The 12,426-nt window shown below is 40.2% G+C and overlaps 1 protein-coding gene across 1 annotated transcript in view; it reads right to left on the bottom strand.

The window, feature by feature from the left end:
* The window catches only part of CPA6 (carboxypeptidase A6), a 334,748-nt gene that overhangs the window by 55,805 nt on the left and 266,517 nt on the right, over positions 1-12,426 (bottom strand). Inside the window, exons 7-8 of the mRNA XM_010371606.2 lie at positions 9,229-9,339; positions 8,628-8,718 (exon numbers count right to left, since the gene is read on the bottom strand). Of these exons, the coding sequence (XP_010369908.1) occupies positions 8,628-8,718; positions 9,229-9,339 (202 nt within the window). The remainder of the gene's footprint in view (positions 1-8,627; positions 8,719-9,228; positions 9,340-12,426) is intronic.

Raw genomic sequence — 12,426 nt, 5'->3', positions numbered from 1 at the left:
ACTTTTATTTGGAAACTGTGATACTATTGTGACACTGTTACTTGTAGGAGGTGGCAAAGAAGAAAGTAAGTTGTCTGGCATTGGTAAGTTCTGGAGAACCAAGTGCAGATAAGATTGTTTTAGATATACTATGATGAGGATAAAAGGCCCTAAAACCATCATCAAGAAGTCAGGCCAGCACTAATTCTAATTGCGTTAATGTCTAAAATGATAGCTGGGTTTTCCAGCAATATGATGGAATTGTGGCAGATACTGTGATAAAAGCTCCTGCTGCAAACACATCTAAATGATCAATAAAACAATGTAAATACATGGCAAAGTTCTCAAAAATGTTCCTGAGGGTACAAGTGTGAAGAGGGAGCTGGAATAATGGCTGAAGCTGAAGCAAAAGCTGCAGGCATGCTTGGGGTGTTTGCTGGTCTCTGACCTGGAGACTTGTTTCAGTGGCCACAAGTGGTGGAGGCAGGGGATCAGCATTTGGGTTCTCAGTATGCAGGAAGAGGGAGCAAGACCCAGACATACACTTGGGAGTCTCAGAGTAGGACACTTTCTTTTTTTTTTTTTTTTTTTTTGAGACGGAGTCTTGCTCTGTCGCCCAGGCTGGAATGCAGTGGCCGGATCTCAGCTCACTGCAAGCTCCGCCTCCCGGGTTCACTCCATTCTCCTGCCTCAGCCTCCCGAGTAGCTGGGACTACAGGCGCCCGCCACCTCGCCCGGCTAGTTTTTTGTATTTTTAGTAGAGACGGGGTTTCACTGTGTTAGCCAGGATGGTCTCGATCTCCTGACCTCGCGATCCGCCCGTCTCGGCCTCCCAAAGTGCTGGGATTACAGGCTTGAGCCACCGCGCCCGGCCAGGACACTTTCTTTCTTTCTTTCTTCTTCTTCTTCTTCTTTTTTTTTTTTTAAATACAGAGTCTTGCTCTATTGCCCAGGTTGGAGTGCAGTGGTGTGATCTTGGCTCACTGCAACTGTTCAAGCCATTCCTGTGCCTCAGCCTCCCAAGTAGCTGGGATTATAGACATGTGCCACCACACCTGGCTGATGTTCATATATTTAGTAGATATGGGGCTTCACCATGTTGGCCAGGCTGGTCTCGAACTCCTGGCCTCAAGTGATCTGCCCAACTCAGCCTCCCAAAGTGCTGGAATTACAGGTGTGAGCCACCGTGCCTGCCCCAAAGTAGGACACTTTCCATGAAAATGTGGGCTACAAAAAATCGGCCTTCATGGGAAGATGCCAAACTCTGGCTGGGAAAGAAAAAAGTCTTCCTGGAGAATTCATAACCATATGCCTGACATCTCATGGGTTTGTAAATTCAAACTATTTGCATGGTGTGTGGTGGTCCAAGATCAGAAATAGTTCCTGGGGGATCTTCCTCTACTTCCCTCTTACCATACATTCCCAATCTCTCATTTTTTTTTTTAAATCTATTTCATTTCGGATAAAACAGTTTCATTCATATTGTTATTCTGATACCTAAACTACTCCTCTGCAGTTACACATTGTTTAACTCTTTAACCAAATGAGTAACAGGAATCATTCATGGCAACTTGATCCCTAAGGAGTCAGACTATGGTTAGAAACAGACGCTAAAGTCAGTCAGATTTGACTTTTCATTTGAGCTCAGTTCATAATCTTGAGCAAGTTCCGTAACTTCTCTCTTCGTTTCATCAGCCAAATAGGGATAATAATAGCATCTACCAGTGAGAAGTTCAAGTTGAGCATTTAGCACTTACTTGGCACATAATGAGTCCTTAAGAAATGCCAGCCATGTATCAACAATGCTGTGCAAATCCTTATGACCTAAATTTCTAAATATCCAGGATTGTAGGTCCTTAACTTCCTTTTTAAAAAGCATAACTAAGCATTATGGTTTAGCTCATTGATCTTCTAGTTTTAAAATTTTCTACCAACTTTGATAGATATTAGATGATTTATATCTTTTCATATTAAATTGGTTATTAAGCAAAGAATACGATAAGCCAACAGATCTTTTCACTTTGTATTTCTTCAGGATCCCAAATAATTTCTTAGGAGTAGGATGTGAACTCATTAAATCTTTTGAGACTTTCTTATATAATTTCTAGCACTTTGCAATATAGAAGGGGCTCAATACATTTGTTTGGATACAAAAGTGGATTAATATATGTTAGAGTTATCACTAACAGAGGTGGCAGAAATCTTAAGGGCCTAGTCTGACCAGTTAGTTGATGTTTAATCCCCATCAACACGTCATTCTCAGCCAGAAGTTATCTGGATCAGAGCTTGTCTATTAATCTCCAGTGACAGAAATTAACTCTTCTAAGGCAGTGCATTCTTGCTGTTCCATGCCTCTGAAATTTGATGTGGATTAGTTCTCTCCCTCAGCTTACCTTGAAGCCAGACTCAGCACTTCATCACATCCCCAGGGTGATATTGTGAAATATATATTTGGTCTTCATCCTGTTTCCTGGAATATATACAGCTCCTAAAATCTTTAGACTCTCTGGAGTGATGAGTATCTTTGTATGCTAATAGGATGACTGGCGGCTGGGGGTCCCTAGGCAGCTTCAGAATGGGGACAGGTCACTGAAAGACCAAGGCATGAGAGGGTTGGGACTTTCAGTGCCACCTCCCCAACCTCTTGGGAAGGCTTAAGGTTGAGCCAATCACTAATGGCCGGTGATTTAATCAAGCATGTCCACATGATCAAGCCTCTGTAAAAAACCAAAAGAATTGGATTCAGAGAGCTCTGGATAGCTGGACACATGGAGGTTCACGGAGGGTGGTGCCTATGGAAAGGGCATGGAGCTTTCATGCCCTTCCCACATACCTTGCTCTATGCATCTCTTTCATCTGGCTGTTTGTCTGAATCCTTTATAATAAACTGATAAACATATATAAAGTGTTTCTGTGAATCATTTTAGCAGATCGAACTGAAAGAGGGGGTCTTGGGAACCCTGATTTATAACCAGTCAGTCAGAAGTACGGTTCGCAAGCTGACATTTGTGACTGGTATTTGAGGTTGGGGGCAATCTTGTGGGACTGAGCCTTTAACCTGAGGAATCAGACATTCCCTTTAAGTAGACAGTGTCAGAATTGAATTGAATTATAAGACACCCAGCTGGTGTCCACTGCAGAGCTGCTTGGGGTTTAGCAAGAAAACCTCAAACATCTGGTGTCAGGAGTGTTGTACTAAGAAAAGTAAAAACAATTTGGGTTTTTCTGATCATTCCTTACCCAGAGGACAGATCCAATTCCACAAATCCTTATGTTGGGGCTTAGAAATTGACACCCCTGCCTGGGTGTGGTGGCTTACACTTGTAATCCCAGCACTTTGGGAGGCTGAGGCAGGTGGATCACTTGAGGTCAGGAGTTTGAGACCAGCCTGGCCAACGTGGTGAAACCACATCTCTACTAAAAATACAAAAATTAGCCAGGTGTGGTGGCGGGTGCCTGTAATCCCAGTTTAGGAGGCTGAGTCAGGACAATCGCTTGAACCCGGAAGGCGGAGGTTGCAGTAAGCTGAGATCACGTCACTGCACTCCAGCCTGGGCGACAGAGTAAGACTCTGTCTAAAAGAAAAGAAAAGAAAGAAAGAAATTAACATCCCCAATATAGCACCCTGGCATGCTAATTATTTTCAATTAATGGCCCTTGAAGAACAGCAGATCCTGGAAGAAGCTTTATGCTGATATTTCCTTATCTAGCTCAAGTCCAGACCCGCCAAAGAAGAAAACAGTTACCTGTAGTCCTTTCTCTGAGTTTTCATTAATTTAACTCATATTGCAGGAAGAGACTGAGGTTTGTCAACACACCTGGACAAGCATTTGTCATCAACTATTGTCTACTGCATGTTCTACAAGCCCACTGAATTCCCTTAAAAATATTTCACCATGCCTCAAATTGCCACATTTCTCCCTACCTCTATAAAGAAGGGTTTATAAACATCTGTACCCCATTGGATTATTGGGTAATCATCCTTCTGTGATTCCCTCATGCTATGCATGTTAAAATAAAATTTGTATGCCTTTCATCCTATGAATCTGCCTTTTGTCAGCTGATTTTCAGCAAACCTTCAGAGGGCGAAGGGAGAGTTTTCCCTTGACTCTACACTTAGTGAAGTAGATTGTACTGAATATTACCTGTGGTGGTGGTTGTGAAATGCTGGAGAATTTGCATACTTCATGGCAAAATTTAATTGCAATCCTCTATAGTCATTTTTGAGTACTAAAGTCTCTTTCCATACAGTCTAGCAACATTACCTCTTTTTATTGCTCTCCTTGCCCCAAATTTAGGCTCTGAAATTCTCTATATTTTCAGAACAATTCAGTTTAGGCCCTTAGCTAGTACAGCTCTCTCCAAACAAAAGCCACTCAGCCAGAGGAACTCATCATTTTAGAAAGCAGGCCAGTGGCCATCTATTGTTTATTTCATAGGGATTGGCTGAAAACCACCAATTTGTAATGGTTTCTCTCTTCACCCCAGATGATCTACCCAAATGATTGCCCAAGCAGAACAGCCCCCTGCTCCACCTTTTTTTTTTTTTGGATAGAGTGGGAGGGTGGTGGTCAGAGAAGGGCATATATAGAGAGGGGCACATGTGGTTCGGCTGCTAAAAAAATCATATAGTTTTCTCCATATTACATCTAATTTATAATATTAGGTAACTGAGTGTTCTAAAAGAGTTATTATATTTCAATAAGTGCCTAACTTGCTCCTAAATAGAAACAAAAACATTTTTATAATAGCTTTGTTTTATAATCAGCTATAATTCACATATTATGAAATCTACCCTTTTAAAATGTATAATTCAATGACTTTCAGGATATTCACAATTGTCACATCTCATTCTAGAATATTTTCATCACCTCCAAAAGAAACCCCTTGCCCCTTAGCAGTCACTCCCTAATTTTCCCCTCTCCTCAGCTGGTGGCAACCACTAATCTACGCTCTATATAGATTTGCCCGTTCTGGACATTTCATTTGCTCTGTTGTGACTTCTTTCACTTAGCATAATATTTTTAAGTATCATCTATGTTGCAGAATGTATCAATACTTCATTCTTTTTATGCCCAAATAATATTCAATTCTATAAATATGCCACATTTTATCTGTTCATCATTTGATGGACATTTGGGTTGTTTCCACTTTTTGGCTATTATGAATAATGCTGCTATGAACATTCATGTACAAGTCATTATGTGGGCAAATGTTTTCATTTCTCTTGGGTATATATATCTAAGAGTGGAGTTGCTGGGTCATACGTTTAACTTTTTAGGGAAATGCCAAACTGTTTTCCAAAGTGGCTGTACCATTTTACATTCTCACCAGCAAATATGAATGTCCCAGTTTTTTTACACCCTCACAAACACGTTATTGTCTTTTTATTACAGCCATCTTAGTGGGTGTGAAGTGGCACCTATTCCTATTGTGGTTTTGATGTACATTTCTCTGTTGGCTAATGATGCTGAGCATATTTTCATGTGCTTATTCCCTTTTACATATCTTCTTTGGAGAGTATCTGTTCAAATCATTTGTGCACTTTTATTTTTTTTTATTTTTTATTTTTTTGAGACGGAGTCTTGCTCTGTCGCCCAGACTGGAGTGCAGTGGCCGGATCTCAGCTCACTGCAAGCTCCGCCTCCCGGGTTCACGCCATTCTCCTGCCTCAGCCTCCCGAGTAGCTGGGACTACAGGCGCCTGCCACCTCACCCGGCTAGTTTTTTGTATTTTTTTTAGTAGAGACGGGGTTTCACCATGTTAGCCAGGATGGTCTCCATCTCCTGACCTCGTGATCCGCCCGTCTCGGCCTCCCAAAGTGCTGGGATTACAGGCTTCAGCCACCGCGCCCGGCCTGTGCACTTTTAAATTGGGTTACTTGTGTTTTTATTGTGAGTTGAGAGAATTCTTTCTATGTTTTGAATACAAGTCTCTTAGTAGATACATGATTTGCGAAACTGTCTTATGTTCCATAGGCTTTTCTAAATAGTAATTTGTATTTAGGCAACACTTGAATTATTCAGAAGTTAAAGATTAAGTATGGACATTATCCAAACCCTTTACCTTTCTCCTGGATTTGTTCCAATTTGGAAAATCAGTGCTTCCAGCATATTTTAAAAACAGTGCACAGAGGAAAGAAAAAAGCACAGCGCTTCACAAAGAGAATGTGCTTGATTAACTTTGGCAAATGAATGAATGAAATTTATGCATTTATTCCTGGTTCCTACCACTACTCTGACTTGTCGAGTCCCTCTGGGGGACTTTCAGAAGAGTGATATTCATCTTATGGGTGAAACACCCTCAGGAGAGCTTTGAAGTATTCAAAAAGTATGCCTGTCTCTACGTGCATGCTGAACTATTCCACATGCACACACTAAAGCATAACCACTATCGCATGGGGATCCACAGATTCTTCACGGTAAAAAGCAGTTTCATATTCTGCTCTTTAATTTCAAGAATCACTGACTTAAGAGAAAGAAACAGCTGTTTTTGTCACTTCCATGCTGACCCTACAGTATTTTCAATGGTCTGGGTATTTCTATGTCATTTATGCTAGGGATGTTTATTTGGAGGTTCACTTTAGGGAATTTCATACTTACCTCAATATCCCTGACCTCAGAGTGATTTCTACATTGTAGTTCCCTGTCCTCTTCATGTAGCACATAGCTGCGGGGGGATGGACCTGACCCTGGGAGGGAGGCAGGTCACACTTGGCTGCCTGCCTATCAGATCAGCTGAATCCACTCTGGAGACCCTGCAGCTGACACACTACCAGCCAGGCTGCCTGCACTTCCCCATCACTCCCAACAGTCTATCAAGATCATTTTGCAACTGCATTTGACATAATCCCTTGTATATCTTGAGTGTTGGCTCACAGCAAAAATCAGAATGATTCAAAACTGGGAAGAATCAAAGGAATTCTAGCTGGGGCTGCAGCTGAAACTGAAAAACCAAAGAAGGCATGTGTATGAAGGAAGCAAGCTGGGTAAAGGAAGAACAACAAAGGGAAGCAAGACCTTACTTGCAACCCGATATAAACAGGAGTCTAAGTTTACACAGGCAGAACCGACTGCTGCTAGAGTTACTCAGCTCAATTACCCATCCAGAGCACTCATGTAGATGCCTGTAGGCATGCACACGACACATATGTGGATGCGAGTCTCCACTAACAAGGGAAACATCCCTGTGGTTATGAGTATGGAAAATGGCCCCATCAGAGAGAAGGGAAAGTGAAAAGTTTTCTTTAAATTAGTGGATTTCAGTAGTTAACATACTTGTTGTCTTAGTATAGGTTGGAGAAAACAGTTTCTAAATAGAAATAGCCATCTATAACACCACATCACAGTATTGATACAATGCTTTTTTTTCCCTTCATAAATGCAAGTGCTTTTAAGTATACATTATTGCTCATCATCACAACATTCCCATGAAGATAAGAGGTTGTTTCACCAATTGATGTGAGGCTTAGAGGAGAACTGACTCTGTTTTGGAGGTCAGGGAACGAGGAATGGGTTACTGATACTTAGATTCCAGTTTGGAGCTAGGAACTAAATTAGACATTTCACATATATAAATTTCTTTAGTCCCTATAAGAACCCCACGAGGTGATTGGCATTATAATTTCATAGATTAAATAAAATTGCTCAGATCACTGAGCTAGTAATGGTAGAATCAGACTACATTTGTCTTATTTTAGAGCCATATTCTTTTAGCTATGTCATGTTCTTATTTGCCAATTCTAATCGACTGAAGCCTCTTGCTTGGAGGGATGTGTGGAAGGAATCAAAACCCACGCCCAGTTATTCTAGCTGATGCTAGTGGGATGGGAGGATTGGCATCTCACATAGAACCTAACCCTCATTGTAGAATGAGTGAATGTGGAATAGGCCTCATTTCTAAGGGAGTAAAGGAAGGATTTCCATTAAACAAGGGTCTATATTTTGAGGGACCTACAGAAAGTCTCAATAAAAAGGCAGCTCCTAACAACTGCATTTTGATAATAGTTTTCCATCCTCTCCTTTTTTTGCTGCAACTAAACTAGCCATGACTAATTTTCTCATTTCTCCCTGATACTTGCCTGCTCCTTTCTTCAGTAAAAGGATTTCCTTCCTTAAAATGACATCTTCCTTTTATTTTAAAGGTGATTATGAATGAAACATGGAATGCAGCAGAAATACATTCCCGACATGTGTGGTCAATCCATGTATGACCAGCAGAGTGGCAGGATATAGACAAGGTTGTGACAGCTTTGACCACAACAGACAGACCTTCGAAGGGAGGATCGGTGGTGCTTGTACGAAAAGGATAAAAAGATTTAACCAGAATTATACTACACCACGGTTCATGTTTTAATTTGGGGAATGACAAATATTCCTCAGTTTTCTGCTTTTACATATGTATTTAAATTTTCAGTTTTCAGGATTGAGTTGACAGATTTAAAATCCTTGATTTTTATATATTAAAAAAGAATTCTTTCATTTTCTTTCACCAATTATAGCTATCATGTATGTGTCTGTACCTTTCTCTACCAGGTTTTTACATAGAGAAAAACATCAGTCTCCCATGAGCATCCTCTGGGCTCATATTTTGCAGAGTAAAACCTGCAGAAACCTTTGGATCGGGATCCCAGTTGGTCCCAAACTTACCACACCACTTCACTTTCCAGTTCCGATTGGCATCCACTCCACGGCAGCGAAACCTTGAGTTCCTTGACCTTGTTTTTCTCCAAAATCGATCCTAGACATAATTAAGAAAACAGGTGTAGAGAAAAATACTTAAAAGGTTATTCGCATGCATTTTAATAGCTCAATCAATGAACAAGTCATACCGCTGAGGAGAGAGTTCTCCTGTGAATAGACAAGCCCAAGGAGTGAAAAAGAAGACTGGATTAGTAGTGGAGACCCAGGTTCATGCTCCAGTTTCTGCTACAAACTTTCTGTATTTTGCCTTCTCTTGGCCCCATTTCTTTATAGGCAAAATTGAATAGGCTGGACTAGACCAGTGATTTTTCACTACTTATTTGGAAGAAGAAATCTTTATTTATGTGAAATCTCTACAAAATCTAGATGTGAAAATGAAATCAAATTGTTGGTGCTCTGATTGGGGAAAGAGTGAAGGTCTCTTTTGCATCTCGAGAAGCACTCAGCTGACTGTCTGTCCAGCTTCCTTCCTGTCCTGGAAGTTTGTGACTCTGTTTTCTAAGATTTATTTAGTCATCTTTTCAACTGGATAGGCAAAGTGACTTACACTGGTCCAACTAAAATGGTATCCATCGACGTTAAACACAGGCATGATATAGAAATATAGATGATTCAACATTTTTCTCATGGTTGGGTCACTCTTATATGTTAGAAGAGCCTAAAAGACAAAAGGTGAGATCTTTCTTTTAAATTGGTTCCCAAAAAAGGAGGAAAAAAGAGTGTGAGATATCCTTTGTACCCATGAGAAATACCAAATACTGTGGTTTAAAAAGTAATAAACTAACATGAACTTTACTCTTCGACATCATAAATTCTCTGTTAAGACTTCTGTCTGAATTAAACTCTTTATTACCAATAATCTTTTAGCAGAGCTGTTAAAAAAGATCAATTGGGCAGCCTCTTAATTGTATTTAAGATCTGGTTAAAGTTTTAGGCTGATTAAGAAAGTAACAACATAGATAGGCTTTTGTATAACCATCTGTTTTTAGATTCCATTCAATTGTGGACTAAATCATTACCTAAATCTATTTGATAGGTTTACCCGATAGATCATAACACAGACCAGCTGCATGTCATTTAATTGTCTAATTAGTAGCAGCCTCAAACCTTGGAACTTACTGCATTGAGACTCTATTCTTTTCTCCTTACTTTTCTATAAAGAATTTAATGAACAATACAACATCTTTGCCATCTTTATTGTGGCTCCTTTGAAGTCTTGCTCTTGTGATTGGGTTTTACTTATATGGTGCCTGGCCCCAAGTCTGAAGATTCTGCACTACAGATTGGCCTCAAATAGAAAAATATTGTATGTGCTTTCAAGAAGATAGACATTTTGAAATACCATTCTTATGGAATGAACCTTTTAAAAAGTTCTTTATGATGCATGTTTGTCTATGTATAGAATATCTTGGAGGAGCACACAGGCCATTTATAACAGTGGTTGTCTTTGTGGAGGGTGACTAGGGGACAATGTGTGGGAAGGAGAATTATTTTTCTTTCTCTCTCTCTCTTTTTTTTTTTTTTTTTTTTTGAGATGGAGTCTTGCAGCGTCGCCTGGGCTGGAGTACAATGGCGCAATCTTGACTCACTGCAACCTCTGCCTCCCAGGTTCACGCAATTCTCCTGCCTCAGCCTCCGGAGAAGCTGGGATTACAAGCACGCACACCACCACACTGGGCTAATTTTTTGTATTTTTAGTAGAGACAGGGTTTCACTATGTTGGCCAGACTGGTCCCAAACTTCTGACCTCGTGATCCACCCGCCTCGGCCTCCCAAAGTGCTGGGATTACAGGCATGAGACACCACGCCCGGCCTATCTTTCATTTTACACTTATTTGGATTGTTTGCATTTTTACCATATTAAAAACACAATTCAGATAAATGAATTTGTTTAAAAAAACCCCACGTGGCTGGGCGCAGTGGCTCACGCCTGTAATCCCAATACTTGGGAAGGCCGATGTGGGTGGATCACGAGGTTAGGAGATCGAGACCATCCTGGCTAACAAGGTGAAACCCTGTCTCTACTAGAAATACAAAAAACTAGCCGGGCGAGGTGGCAGGCACCTGTAGTCTCAGCTACTCGGGAGGCTGAGGCAGGAGAATGGCGTAAACCCAGGAGACGGGGCTTGCAGTGAGCTGAGATCCGGCCACTGCACTCCAGCCTGGGTGGCAGAGCGAGACTCTGTCTCAAAACAACAACAACAACAACTCCCACTTTATTGGGGTATTGCTGACATACAAAGAGTCGTACATATGTAATTAATGTATACAACTTGATGCATCTTGAGATAAGTATATACCCATAAACCATCACCATAATTTATGCCATAAACATATCCGTCACTTTAATAGTTTCCTCCTGCTCTCCTGCTCTCTTTATAGATTATCATTTTTTTTTTTGTGATAAGAACACTTAACATAAGCTCTACCCTCTTAGGAAGTTTTTAAGTATATAATACAGTATTGTTAACTATAGGCACTATGCTGTACAGTCGATCTCCAGGACTTATTCAACTCACATAACAATAACCCTGTTTCCCCCTCCCCAAATAAAAGAATTCTAAAATTATGTATAAACTGCCTTGCAAAATTAAATCTTTGAAATTTCAATCTTCTTTAACATCTAGTTAAGTAGGATTTCTCAACCCACATAAGCAGCATTCTGTATTTACATAAGAATTCTATTCATCGAGAGGAAATCTAATGATACAAGTTGTTAGAAACTATCACTATATTAGAAATAATATTGAAAATATAGGGATACACTCAAGAACATGAGTTAAATATAGTCTTATATATAATCTAAATATCTATGAAGGTAACACAAGTTTATAAACATTAATACCCTTTCTCTCTTGTCCTTTTGTTTGAGACTCAATAATTATTTGTTGGGCAACTAACTTCAGTGGGACTTTCCTATGTGCTTGAATTTCTATTATCTGAAGCCTCGAACTAGGGAGAAATCCCTAGTATGCAATCAGCTGTAAAATGGTAGATTTTTTCCCCCCAGATAAATAGAGATTCCTCAATGCTTGGATGAAGTCTCCCGCTGGGATGGCAGGGACAGAGCTACGTGATTGGCTATATTCTTCCTTAGCTATGACTTTCCATGTCACTCTAGAGAGGAAGAGAAAAGAGATGGCAGAAGAAAGGAGCTGGGGCAACAAGGCAGGAAAAAAGGGGTAGAAAAAAGCTATGGTAATTTCTCTCCCTCCTCTTCTACCATTGGGGACCACAGCTCTTTTGTCTCAGTCCAAACTGAGGAAGTCTCATCTTTCCCAAGCACGGATGTTAGTACTTACATGGGTAACTGGTCTAGAGAACTGCATGGCAATGCTTGCATCTTATTCTGTCCTCTCCAGTGCAGGTGACCTCCATGACTTTATATTTAAAACAAACTGCTAACTTCCCTTTGAAAAACTATGACATATTTTAAGCAAATAGAAAAAATAAAGAGACGTCTATTGCACCTATGAGCCCACCAATACATCTTGCCATATTTATGAAAGCTTTTAAAAAATGGAGATATTATAAACAAAAACTCCCTTTTTATTGCTTCCTGATTCCATTTTCTTTCCCTCCACCAAGGTAATTCCTATCCTAAGTTTGACATTATCCTTTCCATGCATGATTGTATGTATTGCTACATATATATGTAGCATGAGAACAATGTATGATATTGTGTGTATGCCTTAACATTATATGTGAGATATGTTAATCTGTGATCTTCTTTCCTCCCAATATA

The sequence above is a fragment of the Rhinopithecus roxellana genome, chromosome 9 (genome assembly GCF_007565055.1).
Source record: "Rhinopithecus roxellana isolate Shanxi Qingling chromosome 9, ASM756505v1, whole genome shotgun sequence".
Lineage (NCBI taxonomy): Eukaryota > Metazoa > Chordata > Mammalia > Primates > Cercopithecidae > Rhinopithecus > Rhinopithecus roxellana.
The sequence above is the reverse complement of the archived record's forward strand: the minus strand, read 5'-3'. Positions and strand labels throughout refer to the sequence as shown.